General features: G+C 39.1%; 1 protein-coding gene across 2 annotated transcripts; it reads left to right on the forward strand.

Annotated features, from left to right (window-relative positions):
• Nucleotides 1–425: 425 nt before the first annotated feature.
• ETNPPL (ethanolamine-phosphate phospho-lyase) lies at nucleotides 426–17,116 on the forward strand (the record flags this gene model as incomplete). 2 transcript variants are annotated; one of them, XM_079703358.1, is made up of 13 exons in its annotated part: nucleotides 426–481; nucleotides 3,144–3,262; nucleotides 3,542–3,701; nucleotides 4,911–4,985; nucleotides 8,577–8,667; nucleotides 9,589–9,705; nucleotides 11,244–11,326; nucleotides 11,926–12,151; nucleotides 13,058–13,212; nucleotides 13,904–13,993; nucleotides 14,204–14,334; nucleotides 15,588–15,655; nucleotides 16,988–17,116. In XM_079703358.1, the coding sequence occupies 13 exons, from the start codon at nucleotides 426–428 to the stop codon at nucleotides 17,114–17,116; spliced, it is 1,500 nt and encodes a 499-aa protein (XP_079559484.1). The 2 variants fall into 2 exon arrangements, with proteins under 2 accessions (XP_079559484.1, XP_079559485.1); XM_079703359.1 differs by having other exon boundaries at nucleotides 3,560–3,701.
• Between the last annotated feature and the right edge of the window lie 456 nt (nucleotides 17,117–17,572).

Below are 17,572 nucleotides of genomic sequence, written 5' to 3' on the forward strand. Positions count from 1 at the left end.
AGGCAGAGGAGGAAGAAAGGCCATGGCAAGGCAAATTTAAGGAAATAAAAGGCGAGTTAGTAGAAGTAACAGGGGTGGGGAGGTGAAGTGGGCAGCAGGGCAGGAACAGGAGCCAGTTAGACCAGGGGCGGGGGGCTGGGGTGGGTGGCGATTCAGTGGCTAGTCCAGCCACTTGCCAGGCAGGCACCGGGCGGAGGAGGAGGGTGAGGGTGGGGCTTGGCGAAGGGCAAAGGCTGGGCAATACTTAAAAGGGAGATGACCCTGGCTAGTTGGTGCCGCCTTTGACCTCCGACGCCCGGGGCAAAGGGACCCAACGGGGGAAAACGGGAGAAAAGGGCCACCGCTGAGACAGTCCCGCGGGCTCGCGAGGGAGGCGAACGGACCGGAGAGGGGAGACCCCTGGGAGCGCCCGGCACCCCGCCACCATGTGCGAGCTATACAGCAAGCAAGACACCCTGGCGCTGAGGAGGAAGCACATCGCGTGAGCGCTCCCCAGCCCCGAGGAAAGGAGCAGAGAGGGGGAATCACCGGCGCGGGGGGCGGAGAGCCGCAGCGGGGCAGGGAGCGGGCCAGCGGGCTGCTGCCGGCGGGGTGCGAGACCGCCACCCGCCCGCCGCACCTGCGCACGCGCGCCGCCGCCCGCCCGGAGCGCCCCGCCTCTCCTCCGCCCAAGGGGGCTGCCGACCAGCCGGCTCCAGAGCGGTCCCCGCGCTCTGCAGCCCGCCGAGGGGGTGAGGGCTGCCGGCCGGCCGGCTGGGGGAATTGACCGTAAAGGTTGAGAGCCATTGAAGTAGAACACCGTTCCAGCGATAGGCTCTGGGAGGGAGACGGGTAGCTCTCCGCCGCTCCCACCACCGCGAAAGTTTTAGAAAACTGAACTCCGAAATATTTTTGACGATGGCTATGAAAACTCATTATGACAACTTTTGTTTAAAGTGAACTTTTTCTTCTTGCACGCTTGGTTAAGAAGTAAAAGGTTAATCCAGCCAGTAAAAAAACTTTGAAACCACTTTCTTAAGAGTAAGATGCCACTTACCTTGGTCTCCCCAGCTGTGCCCTCATTACAATTTAAAGATGCAGTGTTTTCTCCGGTCTACTTTTGTTTTACTCGTGTTATAGACGACTTGGTGAGCGTACAGGACCGAACCTTAGGTCAGACCTGGGCTCTGGTCCTAGTAGTGTCAAGTTACCTTGTGATCTGATTTGAGATTTGATCTGATCTCAACCCAGGAGGTTTCTAGGTGGTTTAGGAGACTAGTTAAATCTCTCTCGACCCCCGCAATAGGGTCAAAATGGTCAGATACCTCATTACCGGATCACCTCCTTCCCTTTTTCTAATCAGCACTCCTTTCTGTTAGTTTTCAATCCTATATAGTTAGATTCCAATGAAAACCTAATGATTTCTGACGTGAGCAGAACAAATTCTGTGAAAGGAGGATTGGTAGCCATGGCATGACTGAGAAAGAATTTCACCGGAAGTCTGAGTGAGAAGACGGGAAGTACAAGGAGGCAAGGTGAAGTCCGAAGTTTCCAGCCCACATTCATAACGAAGGGTTTTTCTGGATTTTAACTTGTAGGTATAAACTAACAGCTGAATTTGAACCAAGAAGAAATGCTCATTAAATATTAGTTTCATCTTAGCTGAAGATGCTTAATCTTAGGCAATTTTAAAATTTACCTATTCACAATAATCACAATACTTTCTAAACAGTTGCATATCCATTTAATATGTATCTAATTACCCTCTAAACTACCTCCAATGCATGTGGTATTTTTTGTGCATGCAAAATCACCAAAATAAAAATAATGTTTTGTTTTAGTTTCTAAATGTCCATAGAACCAAGTTCAGAAATCTTTGTGATGTTTCTATGTTGCTAAAATCTGTACTCCAGCCAGCCATCCAAATAACCAAAAATATGGATGACTTTTTATTATGCAGAAAAGAGTGGGTTAAAGGGTTAGAATAATAATTGGATTTTATTATTTAAGAAAGGGAAATCCATTTGATTCAGGACGAATACCAATCAAAAGACATGAAAATGATCTGTAAAATCTCCTGCATAGTATTTAACACTAAGTTATTTGTATTTAGCTTTTAGTGCTATTCATTTCTCTACAAATTAGATTAGAGAGAGAGATTAGATTAGCAAGCAAGCCCTGTTTTGGGCTATGGCATAAGATAGTCTACCTTTTTTTTTCTTCTTCCAATTTTATTGATATATAATTGACATCAGCACTGTATAAGTTTGAGTTGAACAGCATAATGATTTGACTTACATCATGAAATCATTATCCCAATAAGTTTAGTGAATATCCATCTCATATTGATACAAAATTAAAGAAATAGAAAAAAAATTTTTTACCTTGTGATGAGAACTCTTAGGATTTGCTTTCTTAACAACTTTCGTGTATAACATACAGCAGTGTTAATTATCTTTATCATGTTGTACATATAAATTATATCCCTAGTATGAGTTTTTCTATGAGTTTATTTTTGAAGTATAATGGACCTACAACACTATGTTAGTAACTATTACACAACATAGTGATTCAATATTTCTGTACATTTCAAAATGTTCACCATGATAAATCTAGTTACGATCAAGACAGTCTACTTTCAAATTCTGGTTTTCTCACTGGCTGTGTAACCTTGAACCAAGCTTCTTAATTTTTCAGTGTCTGTTTCTTCAACTATAAAAATGAGAATGATAATAACTCATATTATTGTTGGGAGGATTAAATGAGATAATATTTGTAATAGCTGTCAGCTCCTGACACATAGGAAGGCTCAAAAAAAAAAGTTTGTTTTTTTTCCTGGTTGAACAAAATTTCTCAAAGGAAAATTAGTTATTGGTTTGTGAAATTAGAGCTGTCAGAGTTGATCCTTGTGCTTCTAAATAGAGTTGTCAGATCATGGCAAATTTAATGTAACAAGCATAAGAAATGTGAGCAGTGTCACGGATGGGGGATTAAGGTAAAAGGTTCCAGGCTAAAATTAAATGAAAAAAAAAAGTATGTCACCCAGGTTGTGTTTTCCCTTTCTTTTACGTAATTGTAATTTTCCACTGATCGTGACCTTCGTTGAGAAGGAAAAACACTGAGCAGTCCTACCAGACCAAAGTGTTTCCTTTCATTATTTCTAGGCCCTCCTGCAAAGTTTTCTTTGCTGCGGATCCCATCAAAATAATGCGAGCCCAGGGGCAGTACATGTTTGACGAGAAAGGTGAACAGTACTTGGATTGCATCAACAACGTAGCCCATGGTAATGTGCTGTCTTTGTCGTGCCTTGAAGGATATGTTTCTGGAGTAAGGCAGACTTGGCACCGTTGATATTTGTCCCAGGAATTGCAGTGGCTGCAGTTCCTCGGCTGAACAGGGCCAGTAGTCCTAGGCGGGGAAAAGCTAGAACAAAATGTGGGAGAGGAAGAGGATCAACCTTTTTTTTTTTTTTTTTTTTTTTTGCTTGCTTCAGAATGCCCCTCACTTCCCAGGCATTTAGATTTGTAACTCATTTTGGGGGCTTTTGTCTTCTAAATTTTAGTGGGACACTGCCACCCAGAAGTGGTCAAAGCTGCCCAGAAACAGATGGAACTACTAAATACAAATTCTCGATTCCTCCACGACAACATTGTTGAGTATGCCAAGCGCCTGTCAGCAACCCTGCCGGACAGACTCTCTGTTTGCTATTTTACAAATTCAGGGTATGTTCTGAGGTTTTCCACCCATCCCCATTCCCACCAATCTCTTTGTTTCCTCTCTTTTCTGTTTGATTGCTGGTGGAGTACAAATATCTAAAAAGGTTTCCTGAGATTCTTGCTGTTTACTAATGACCCCACATGGGGGACCTGACCATTCTGGTTCTTTTGCTTTGGCCCACCAGCCCTTTGTAGATAAGATACCTGACAGCATGTTCCAGGACTCCTGACACAGCCTATACCAACAGTCCCATGATTAACAAGTGCATGTCACTCAGCTTTTTATTACCACAGCTTCCTTGGTGAAAGATGGGGAAAGCATACCCTTAAGTATCCCTAAAGGATGGATACTTGGGTTGTAACCAAATATTGGCAAAAATATTCAAGTCTGGTGTTCATGTGAGAAAACCTAACTAGTCAAATGGCACCCACTTCTTTGGGCAATAGAGTAAGTAGCTAAAGAATCTAGATGAACCTAGATAGTTCTTTCAAAGCATGAATGAGGAATTTTGGCAAAGAAAGAACTCTACTAAACAAGTTATATAAGATTTTTGATTGATTTGTTTCCTTAGGCAATAAGCATTTCCCCAACACAAACACAAAGGAGGAATGAGTCAATTCAAGTGAATAGATATGTCCATTCTATGGAATATTATACAGGCATTAAAAAGTATGTTTTTGAAAATACATGTTTAATGACAGGAGAAAAGCTCACCTGTACAATGTTATATTGGGAGGAAATCTGTCTATACAGCATAAATTTAAAATGATATATATGTACATATGAATTAAAACTATTAGAAATCCTGTGAATGTTCTATTATGATTCTGTGATTCATTTTCTCTTTTCAATGAGATACCTTAAAATCAAATAACCAGAAGATTGGTTTATAACCAGAAGATTTTTCTTTTTTCTTTATGAAGAATTAGGACATTTTCAGATCTAATTTGTTGTTCTAAGGCATTCTTGCCTTCAATAAATTGAATATAATATTTGACTTTCACTTCTGAAGAATCCTATACTGTCAAAGAGTGATTAGCCTTAGAGAGAGAGCAGTGTCACCAAAGACTGGAGGTGACAGAACCTGGAGTAGTACAAAGAATAATCTCGAAGTTAAACAGGATTTGGAATCCTCAACTTTGAAAATAATGGTTTGAAAGATTTTTAAAAGGGCTTATGTCACATTGTCCCTTCTCTCTCTGCTCTCTTAATAGATCTGAAGCCAATGACTTAGCCTTACGCCTGGCTCGGCAGTTCAGAGGCCACCAAGATGTGATCACTCTTGACCAGTAAGTCTTGAACACAAGACTTCTAAGCAGGAAATGCCTTCAGAGACAAAATTATATTGATCCTCTCCATACTAATACCATAAGCATGTATGGAGGAGGCTGGATGTATGGCACAAGTATTTTTTTTGTTGTTATGTCTAGGTTTCAAGGCCAGCTCAGGCCTGAAGGACACTTAATTCCTTCCAAGTACTTGGAGGCTCTTTTGGGTGCTGTAGTCATGGTCTCATGGGCTTTGCATGAATCAGGGTTTACTTTTCACGCATTTAACTGTTAATTGAGCCACTGCAATGTGTGTGTAACTCCATCTTTTTCAGAATAAAAATATAATTTCTTAAAAATCCAAGCATTCATGTCACAATTGTGATTATTCACATAATTAATTTAAAAGATAACAGTTTAGAGCATATTATTTTTCTTTTTGTGGTCACACCATGCGGCTCGTGGGATCTTAGTTCCTCGACCAGGAATTGAACCCGGGCCCTTGGCAGTGAGAGTGTGGAGTCCTAACCACTGGACCACCAGGGAATTCCCTAGAGCAAATTTTAAAGACAACAAATAGCCAAGTAAAAATAGTTCTTTCTCATTAATTTGTGGTTTTTAATAGTCACTATTTAGTTTTACTTCTCAAAAATGAATTCATTATATTTTAAACAAGAAATTTGTTAACTTCCATCTTCAGTGAGATTTAAAATTTTTTTCTACCTCTCCACCCCACTAATCTCAGACACAAAGGGTTGAACTGAACATCACCTCATTTCTTACCCTTCTATAGGCATCTCTTGTTTTATGTGTTGGTTGGTGTATTCATTTTCTATTGTCGCTATAGCACATTATCATAAACATAGTGGCTTAAGCAACATAAATGTATTCTCTTATAGTTCTAGAGGTCAGATGTCCAAAATGGGTCTCACTGGGCTAAAATCAAGGTTCAACAGGGCTGCACTCCTTCTGAAGACACTAGGGAAGAATCTGTTTCCTTGCCTCCACCTTCTAGAGGCTGCCTGCATTCCTTGGCTTGTGGTCCCCTCCTTCATCTTCAGAGCCAGACGTTACATCACTCCAGCCTCTGCTTCCATCTTCACATCACCTCATCTGTCTCTGACCACCATCCTCCTGCTGCCTTCTTTCACTTATAAAGTTTCTTGTGATAACATCTGACCCTCCAGGATTATCGCTCCATTTCATGGTCCTTAATTTAATCACGTCTGCAAGATCCCCTTTACCATGTAACATTCTTAGGTTCTGAGGCTTAGGACATGGGCATCTTTAGGGAGGGGAGGCGTGATTTTGCCTGCCTACCACAGAATAGATACTGTGACTGCCCTTTACTCTCAGCTACCACAAGCAACACTGCAATGAGTGCCCTTGTACATGTGACTTTATGGACCTTTCTGAGAATTTCTTGGGGATAAAGCACCCAGAAACAAGATTGCTAGGCCATAGGGGTACAGTAAACATTGTTGATTTGACCAAAGCCTGCCAGATCAGTCTCCAAAGTGGTTGCACACTCTACCCAGTGCATGAAATGTCCAATTTTCACGTATTCTCACCCAAAACTAAGAATATCCTACCTTCTTTTTTTTTCTTAATTTTTGCCATCTAATAGGTATAAAATGATATCAAGGTTGTTGAGGTTTTTTTTTAATTTTCAGGATTTTTTTTCCCTTTTCATAAATTTACTTATTTATTTGTTTGTTTGTTTGTTTGTTTATTCTTGGCTGCTCTGGGTCCTCGGTGCTGTGCCCAGGCCCTCTCCAGTTGCAGCAAGCAGGGACCACTCCCCACCGCAGTGCAAGGGCTTCTCATTGCAGTGGCTTCTCTTTGTTGCAGAGCACGGGCTCTAGGGACTTGGGCTTCAGTAGTTGTGGCTTGGGCTCTGGAGCACAGACTTAGTAGTTGTGGCGCATGGGCCTAGTTGCGCTGCAGCATGTGGGATCCTCCCAGACCAGGGATTGAACCCATGTTCCCCGCACTGGCAGGCAGACTCTCAACCACTGTGCCACCAGGGAAGTCCCTATCAATGTTGTTTTTATTTGCAATTTCTAATTATGAGTTTGAGTATCTCTTCATATGCTTATTATGCATTTGTGACTTCCTTTCTGAGAATTACCTGTTTATATTCTTTGCCCATTTTTCTGTTGGGATTTCCATCCTTGCTTTTGTGGTTGCATGCATAGTTTAGATGAGAGGATCTCAGCCTTGACTGTGTTTTAGAATTACCTGGGGAAATTTTCTTTTTTTAATGCCAGTGCCCAGGTCCCACTCCAGACCAATTAAAGTGAATCTCTAGGGACTTCTCTGGCAGTCCAGTGGTTAAGACTCTGAGTTCTCAACACAAGTGTTGCTGGTTTGATGCCTGGTCGGGCAACTAAGATCCTGCATGCAGCACGGCTCAGCCAAAAAAATAAAAAAATTAAAAAGAGAGAGAGAGAGAATCTCTAGAGGTGGATTCCAGGAAACAGTATAGATTTTAAAGTTTCCCAGGTGATGCTAATATGCAGATAGACTTAAGAACCACCATTTTGAATATTAATCTCTTTTAGTTTGAGACATTTCAAATGTTTTTTCCCAATCTATCATCTGTCTTTTAACTTTGTCCATGGTATCGTCCAACCTCCAAAAATTTGATTAAATCAAATAGTTGACATTTTCATCCTATGGTTTGGTTTTCTAAGTTTTGTTAATATCTCTCCCGCCACACACACCCACTCCCACCCCTCAGATCACAAAGATGCTCTTCTTTATTTTCTTCTACTACCTCTATAACTGCTCCTCATATTGACTCCACCAAGAGGCCGCTGTGTTACCATTTATGTATGGCTGTGTCTCTGAGCTCACTTCTGTCCCAGTCGTGACTTTGTTCTTATTCCAATACCATACTAATTTCATTACTATGGCTTTGTAGCATGTTTTAATCTACAGTAGGGGAAGTCCTCCCTCTTTGCTTTATCTATTTATGGGCCTTTTATAATTTCTTTTCCAGGCCTCCCAATTATATATCTCTGGGCAAGAAACATAAAAGGGAATATCATAGCCATCTGTATTTTAAGTGAAAGAAAGGAATTTCATAGCCACTTGATTACCTCTTAATCTTAGTCCTTTTAGAAAAGACCTCCTTTTCCTTACCAACTTTCATTTGAGCAATTGGATATCCCTTTGAAACCATCCCAGACAGAAACACAGCCCATTCTGTGATATAAAGTTGTTTTTAAAATTTACTAGAATGTAACTATCAAATACATTTAAAGAATACATACATCTGAAATTTCTCATGAAGCTATAGAAATTAATGTTTTACATTTAGATAATCTAATTTAGCAGAGCTAATAAAATCCAAAGAAATTAAGTTCTTTCCTGCTAAAAAGTAACTGTCTATGAGGATACATACTTGGCTTTCTATGTGTTTTATTACCTGAATCGGGAGAGTGGGACAAATTAATGGCCAGTCCTACCATGAAAAATTAGATTCCATATAGTTAAATCTGGCACCAATGTTGAGATTCTCCCTGGATGATGTGAGGTACTATTTTTCATATACTAGAAAAGCGTCCTTCTTTGAGTGATTTTGGTTACAGTCCTTTTTCTTTTCAGTGCTTACCATGGTCACCTATCATCTTTAATTGAGATCAGTCCATATAAATTTCAAAAGGGCAAAGATGTCAAGAAAGAATTTGTGCATGTGGTAAGTATCTTGGAATCCAAGAATCAGAATGTTACTACTGGAAGAGTGCCCAGTGATAACCCAGTCCAATCCTTGCGTTGAAATGAAACCATGAAAAAGGAAACTAAGATCTAGAGCAGTTACAGGTCTTTAGCAAAGATCTGTTTGCTAAAGTCAAAGAGCTAGTTAATGACAAGATGTGGTTTAAAATCCCTTGATGAGTACCATACAAATTAGTATAGTGGTAGTGATAGCCCTTATTCACAGCTCTCATTTTATTTTTCTTGCCCCTTGATGTTTAAATTACTTTTTCTATCACTGAAACCTATTTGAAACTCAGAGTTGCATCAAGTGTGTATGACTGTCTTAAAATTACTCTATGCTAAATTATTATGTAAATTTATTAAGTAAAATAAATATCATTTAATAAAGAAACCAAGCTATTGAAACAGTAAAACTCATTTGGCTTAATTAAGGATCAGTAGACTTTTTTAAGAGAATCATTAATACATTCTTTCAAAATTTTAAGATCTGAAATTAGTGCTAAGGCACTCTAGTTTTCTGAATGATTACAGTTTACTATATAGTTGGTAAGTGTCGGCTTATTTTCAATATAGAATTGTTAATACAGTTTCCATTCATTGAAATTTTCAAATAACGTAATCACACTTGTTGTTTGAATTTGTCCCTTATGTGACTAGGGATGTAATCTTGACTTCTAAGGGCCTAGGAGCAAATCCAAGCTCCTGTTCACAATGCAAAGATTTCAAGTCTCACAGAATTCAGAAATGTTAAGGAAAAAGAGCAAAAGAACCTAGAGTCACTTAAGTCCACGAGTCACCTTTCTACAATATTATGCTCCTGGAGGGAAAGGCCCTTTCTTAAAAGCTCATTTGTCCAGGAGACAAATCATGAGAAACTGTTATCTTCTGATGTTTTCAGGCACCAGCTCCAGATACTTACAGAGGAAAATACAGAGAAGACCATACAGACCCGGCCAGTGCTTATGCCGATGACGTGAAGAAAATTATTGATGAAGCTCATAACAGTGGAAGGAAGGTTTGTATTTATAGCTTTGGAAACACTTTAATATCTTTTATAAAATAGATTGAAATCATTGTGATACATTGGAGAGGTGGGAAAGGATTAGATCTCAAATCACTTTCTGTTCTTCTCTAGTTACGTTTTTACTTAGTTCATATTTCAGAAAGTACATTATTAGAGTCATGCCTCTAAGACTATTTTTATTTATCCTGGAAATGTAATTACTATACCTGTTTCAGAACTGGTGGTCTAATTCTGACCTTCCCACTGGGATGCAGACTCTGGTCCAAAGTGATAGGAGGAGGAAATTAAGAAAGGTGATAGCTCATGGACAGAACATTCCAACTGAGAGTAGCACAAGGGGCTAATATAAGGTGAAGGGAGGGAAGAGGCAGAGTGGCCCTGGGGCCTTGGGGCCACTGCAGACTCCTGGACCCGGGGAGCCTTGGCTCTTCCCTAGAACTGGTTCAACTTTCCTGAAGCCGAAGAACGTGTGTAAGACAAGCAGGAAAATGTTCTTCCAATTTGGGTCTGCACTTCTAAAACAAACCAGAATCCTCCCAAGTAGGAAAAAAAGAGTTTCCATTTTCTCAGTCTTCACCCTACTGTCTTCAGCTTAACGGTAATTCTCAGCCCCTTCAGGAGTTACTTACATGGAGTTTTAATGTGATTTGACACATGCTTTGCCTTTCAATTGGCTTATGGCAACAACATGGCAATAAAAAAACTTTTTAATTGAGATAAAAATGAAGCCTGTGTGTTTTCCATTTCAAGTATTTTTATCTTAATGACTGGAAAGTCATTTGCCTTTCTTAACTATTTCTTCTTTTCTTCCCATTCGTTTTTCATATCTTAAAAGAGGTAGTCTGGACTAGAACCTTAGTTCCCCCCTTTTTTTTCTTAATTGAAGTATAGTTGATTGCTTGACTTCTTATCTCATACTATTTCTATGCTTTCTCTTAATTTAGTGTTACCTATTTTTACTTCTCCTTTCTCAGCCTCTAGAACACATCCTCTTTAGTTCCTTTGTGAACTGCCTAATTTTGTTAAGTTGTAAGCCTGGTTCAGGGCAAGAACCAGAAATATAGCACAATAACTAAGATTCGTGGCCACCAGTCACCCTCTCATCTCCTTAGTGCAAATTCCAGGTTCGGGCAGTCCTAATTTACCAAGCTGAGCAAACAAGCACCCCAGTGATGGAACCTGGGTAAATTTTTAGAGGTTCATATTAAAGACTAATCAAAACATCAGTCTTATTCAGTTGTTCCTAATGAAAACACTGCATTTAAATTAATAATGGAGAAATGGAAGGCACCCTCTCCACCATTTTCTTGTGATGGTTTCATTGGTACCCTAAAATTTCAGAAACGAATGCTTCAGAATTCTTGCATTTCCAGTGTGGACATCTTTTTAATCAAATGGCCAATTTGTCTCTTGCCATGGGTCCATTCCCAACCATTTTTTAAGTCACCTTCTCCGTAAGAAGTCCTCTTTTTGTAGGGGGTAACGGGAGGAGGACCTAATGGACTTTGACCCCATCTTCTCTTGTATAGATTGCTGCCTTTATTGCTGAATCCATGCAGAGTTGTGGCGGACAAATAATTCCTCCAGCAGGCTACTTCCAGAAAGTGGCAGAGTATGTACTTGGGCATCCTTGGTCAAACTGAAGGCACTGTGACAATTCTGTAGGGCCATCCTGGTTGTTAAGATATCGAAATACTTCCAGACTAGCTGGTAAATAGCCACTTGGGAGTGCCTGCCACCCAGGACTCCTGGAACTCCTCCACCTTCCCAAGCTCCAGCAAATAAAGGATTTACACAAGGTCCAGCAGGGCAGCCTCCAGAGCTGTGCTCCCACTACCCACCTGGCATCTTCTCTGATTCGTTGGTGTCCAAGCTTTACTAATTAGTAAAAATTTGAAGATTAAACCTGCTGAACACTACTTCTTGTTCACTTCTTTTCTTCCCTATTAAAATACTGCAGTAGAGCTTCCTTTAAGCAGCACAAACCCAAACAATATAGAATATATCTAATCTGGAAATTATGTGATTATGTTTCAAAGTCAATGACATCACATAGATGTCATTGGGGATTTGAACACTGAAATGTTTTTAACAAAGATTATAGACTTCAGCTTAACAACATTTTTTAAGTTTTCAGTAGTCTGTATCTTATGGGAGGGTTTGGGGACTTTCAGTGACCTGAAGGCATCAGGCTGCCCTTTTGCTTTTCAGATATGTACATGGAGCAGGAGGTGTGTTTATAGCTGATGAAGTTCAAGTAGGCTTTGGCCGAGTTGGGACACATTTCTGGAGCTTCCAAATGTTTGGTGAAGATTTCATTCCAGACATCGTCACAATGGGAAAACCAATGGGCAATGGCCACCCAGTGGCATGCGTGGTAACAACCAAAGAAATTGCAGAAGCCTTCAGCAGCTCTGGGATGGAATATTTCAATACGGTAAATTTTGACCTCCCCACTTTAATGCTAAGAGGGAAAAATAATGCATGTTCTTATGTTTCTTTCCAATGTAATAAAGAATAAATCTCACTGTTGCCAGCTAACCACACCAGGACCCTAGCCAAATTTTGATCTAACCAGATTTCATTCTATCTGACACAATCCTCCTTGTATTTTTTTTCTTGTGTGTCTTTCCCCTTCCTAAAATGTTTCTATTAATTGTTCCAATGACAGATGGCTGCCCTGCTAAACTCTAGAGGTTATGATATTTCATTAACAGATAATAGGATCTTTTTTGTTTTGTATCACATTTAAATTCCCAAAACACTTCACTTAGATGATTCACTACTATAAATGTTACAGGGCTGTCATAGGAGATACTAACTAAATTTCTATCTTTAGGAAATTTTATTTCCTTGATTTTACCCCTAAAAGTTATAAGTTTTAAGTTTGGAAAGATTATTATAGTTTGTGCAGTATGTATAATAGGACTTGTTACAGCCAAAAGTTAGAGTAAAATCTAAGAACATAAATTATTTGGAGAAAATATCATTGCTTAGCTTTTTTCACACAGATATTCAAGCACTGAAACCCACATCCCCCTAACTAAACCACACTCTGAAATCCTTAATTCCCAACACAATGTCTGTTTTTGCTTTGGACGAACTTATAAATTCCCCAATAATCGTTCATACCAGTTTTGCAGCTATATATAATTTAGAATTTTATTCTCAATCTTAAATGAATAGAATCATGTTATATTCTAAATCTAAGAAACTAATATCACAAGGGAAATTTTTATTGAAATTATATCTTTACTTGCTTATGTATGAGCCAAATTTCTCATAGATGAAGCAATACCACAAATTCAACTATTCTATTTTCTCATTTATCTTCTTTCCACAGTATGGAGGAAATCCAGTATCTTCTGCTGTTGGTTTGGCCATCCTGGATGTAATTGAAAATGAAAACCTTCAAGGAAATGCCACAAGAGTAGGGAATTATCTTACCAAGTTACTGAATAAGCAGAAGGCTAAACATACTTTGATAGGAGATATCAGGTATATTTATCATAAAGTTGTCATGCAGTTATTCATTCATCCAAATGAAAATTTGTTATATTTTATCTTATAAATTTAAAATAAGTTAACACAAAACCAGATCTAGAAACACTGAAGAAACAGAAACAAAACTCATTTTTCATCCAGAACCCAGATATCATCACTGTTAAATTTTGGGTACATATCTTTCCTGATTTTTATACTTTTTTGAAAAAAATTAAGCCAGGATAATTTCAGCAGGCAAAAGATGAAAAGAAGGAACTTAAGGTAACTCTAAATGATCTATTAAAAATATTAAAAATGACATCCAAGAAAACTCACTATTTTTCATATATATATGAAAACATTTTCATATATATATGTAAAGATTAAAGATTTGTCATAGTTGATGTCTTGAGAAGCTAAATAGCATGACAAAGTTGTTTTTAAGCCTTTTTTTTTTTTTTTTTTTTTTTACAATTAAGAGAAGAGAGAAAAACTGGTTGACAAAAACTAACTTGATTCAAAAACTGAGAAGTCCTGTGGACATTAGATTGGTATCTTAGATTAATTAGAACTAATAACAACTACCCTTTAAAGAGAATCACATTCAGCTTCAAATCAAACTGAAGTTTGAGGGACAGTGTTAATTTTTTGTGACAATGCAGTGCTTAATAAAGTGTGTCAAGTTCCCTTTCTTTACCCCCCTCAGGGGCATTGGCCTTTTTATTGGAATTGACTTAGTGAAGGACCATCAGGAAAGGACCCCCGCCACAGCCGAAGCTCAGCACATCATCTACAAGTAAACACACCCCTCACCCGTTTGGTGTCTTGGCTTGAATGCTTTTTTTTACTTCCTCTCATCTCCCCAAATGAGAAAAGTTTAAGACTCGTGCAATTACAAATGTGGGCTTCCTGCATGCGAATATGAAAGTGCTCTCTGTTCCCATCATTCTGGAATAATCTTAGTTATCACTAGTATGCACTCACATGTATTTCCCGCACTCATTAGGATGAAAGAAAAGCGAGTGCTTCTCAGTGCCGACGGACCTCATAGAAATGTGCTTAAAATAAAACCACCTATGTGCTTCACTGAAGAAGATGCCAAGTTTATGGTGGACCAGCTGGATGAGATTCTAACAGGTCTGTCCACAGATCTTTAAATAAGATGCCCTCACCCACACTCTGGTCAGACATGACAGTGCACCTTGCACTGGCAGAAGTGAAGGAGGGTGGAAATGATTGTATACACATATTATCATTTATTTTCACTTTTTAAAAATAATTGCATGTCTTAATTGTATCATGCACCACAGATGCTGCAGTGTAAGAGTCTTTGAGCTTTGTACCATGAAAATATGGGAAATGCTGTTAATAAAAATTATAAGCTAGGGACTTCCCTGTCAGTCTAGTGGTTAAGACTTCGCCTTCCAATGCAGGTGGTACAGGTTCGATCCCTGGTCAGGGAGCTAAGATCCCACATGGCTCGGGGCCAAAAAATCAAAACATAAAACAGAAGGAATATTGTAACAAATTCAATAAAGGCTTTAAAAATGGTCCATATCAAAAAATCTTTAAAATATATATATATATATATATATATAGGTTATAGGTTAATATAGTTATATAGTTATCATTTGACTTTGTATTTCACTTATTACGATTTAATTTTTGAAGACTTATGTTTGTCATTCAGAATTATAGCCTGTCATAGGAATTCATCTTTTGCTTACCTCTGTTAAATAATTAGGTTAATTTATTTTTCTGTTATGAGCATAAATTAAGATTAACAAGTAAGGTAACAATGTAAAACCATATTGAAAAACATAAAGCACTGTCAAATGTTAGAGTTTTTAGTTATATTTTTAAGATTCTACTTCTCTGCTCCCTCTCAGCCTCCTGGGGTTGGGATAAGGCTAAGCCAGGAATCAGTACAGCATACAAAATAGATCATTATTATTTGGAAAGTTGAGAGTCAGCCCCAAGTTATTTGTAATACAGTCACTGTCTTTGGACCAAAAGACACCCAAACTTGGCCAACAGTCCTGATGCCTCTGGTGCCTTGAAGGGACAGGTGGAAGAGACTATAGGTTGGGGCAAATCTGTCACTATTACTTAAAATTCAGCTCAGAGCTTGAGCATTTTTAGTGGTGCGGCTAAAGAATTCTGTTTTAACAAAGTGAACTAGGCAGAGCTAACGTAGGCTCAGCGCCACTTGTAATGATGAAATGCTACAATAAAAGTTTAAAAGCAGCTATTTTAACAGTGACACTTTTTAAAAACATGTACCTCTCTAGTTTTCTTGAAGGGTGCCCCTCTAGTTACCAAAATGGGGTGGTTTTTTTTAAGGACTTTTATATTCTTCTGTCTTGTCCGTTGTATCTTCCTTGACATAGGTTTAGAAGAAGCCGTCGGAGCCAAAACTGAGAGTGTGATCTCTGAGAATACTCCATGCAGAACCAAGGTAAGAGTCAGTTACTTAATATTTAGGGCAAAAGTTTAAAATTGGGGGAATTTAAGAAAAAGGAGTGCAAATTTAAAAAAATTGTACAATGACCTCTAGAATAAAACCCACCTTTGCTAGAGTTGGCTTACTGTTGCAATTTTGAGTGCACAATTAAGGCAAGTGCCTTACCACTTGACAAGAGTAAAGCCAAAGAACCATTCTTACAGGATCATTCCTATACTCCCCCCACAGAAAAAGTCAAAAAAAAATCCCTCAGGCTTGCAAAGAGGGCCTTCAAAATACATATAGAGATAACAGATGTCCTAAGCTCCTTCCTGTTTGTCTGAGGGATGCAAGACACTGACTCAAAGTCCCACACACCACTCTTTAATCAGCAAAAGCACCAGCAGTGTGGCTCCAAAATGTCAGAGTTTGGTCCTCAAGTGAACTAAAGAAGAAACTTCGACTGGCGGCGGGGCCTGGGAACCATATGGCATGGAGTGGCCTAGTTTCTGCATGTGATGTGCTTCCAGCAGAGGGCTTCCCCATTCTCTCCCTGAGCTGCCCAGGGTGTGAGAAAGCACTCCCTGGGTCAGAAAACAGAAAGGCAAAAACTTGAGAGGCTTTGTTGCATAATTAGTTATTTGTTTATGACTTCGATGCATAAAGGAACACTCAAACCCGCCTGCACATCCAGTGTAGTCAACAAAGTCCTTTTCCTGAGTGAAAAACATGAGGCCCTTTGAATGAGAGAGCAAGTGATTTGCTAACAGGACGCTTCTGTCTCTTGGTGCAAACACAAACCAATGCTAGAAATCAGTGTCTGTCTGCTGTCTGAGAGTGGCTTATTGAGTCTGGGACAGAATCACAGGTGTCAGGACCAAGCAAGCATTGAAAAAGAGCTTACAGGGACTTGGTCAGGGAACTAGATCCCACATGCCGCAGCTAAGAGTTCGCATACTGCAACAAAGATCCCACATGCCAGAGCAGCCAAATAGATAAATAAGTAAATATTTTTTTAAAAAGAAGAAGAAGAAAGAAAGAAAAGGAGCTTACAAAAAAAGGAGTTCCCACCAGAAATCCCACATTGAAGTTAGCACGCGTCTCTAAAATTTTGGCTTGCGGTCCCAGATTTTAGGTTGACATCACATTTCAGATGTCTGTGGAAAACAGTAGTAATCAGAGTTAGGGAGGAACAACGGGCATTGCTGTGTTGTGTTGTGTTGTGTTGTGTTGTGTTGTGTTGTGTTGTATTCTCCCGCGTGTGTGTTGCCTGTTGGCCTGTGGAGCCTGGAGGCTGGGCGGGTTAGAGGCGGGCTGCTTGATGGAGTTTCCGTGTCTGTCTTGCAGATGCCTGAGGAAGCCCACTCGGAATTGCTCAGTGACGGCAGCCCGGACACCAAAGAAAATCCCAGCCGAAAAAGAAATGGATTGTGCACAGATAAACATTCACTGCTCAGTAAGAGGCTCAAGACATGAGAGACGAGCATTTTACAGCAAGATAAATGTCCAGAGTTACACAGAATGAATGGAAGTGTCCCTTCTGTTAAAGCTCTATTATACCCACCAAAGGAAGAATCTGCATTCCATTCAGAGGTATAAATAAAATAAATGAGTAATAAGAATAATCCAAGTGATAATCAAACCCTGTCAAGATTTAGCCTCTAGCCTGTTAATTCCTTACTTGAGATTTCTGAAAGTACTTCATTTATTCTACTCAATTTCAGCTTCAAATGGAATATTTATTAAGTTGGCAGTTTTACTTCTCATATTTTAATATTTGACATGACAGAGCAAAGTACAGTAGTAGGTTCCTGAACTTTGGAGACTATGAATTCTTTAATGATTTAATTTGTATATATTTATGAACTATAATAAAATAAAAGATGATGTAAACCAAAAAATATTTGACCAGAAAAATGTTTACCATTCGTT

Source organism: Hyperoodon ampullatus (assembly GCF_949752795.1).
Source record: "Hyperoodon ampullatus genome assembly, chromosome: 1".
In the NCBI taxonomy this organism is placed as follows: domain Eukaryota; kingdom Metazoa; phylum Chordata; class Mammalia; order Artiodactyla; family Ziphiidae; genus Hyperoodon; species Hyperoodon ampullatus.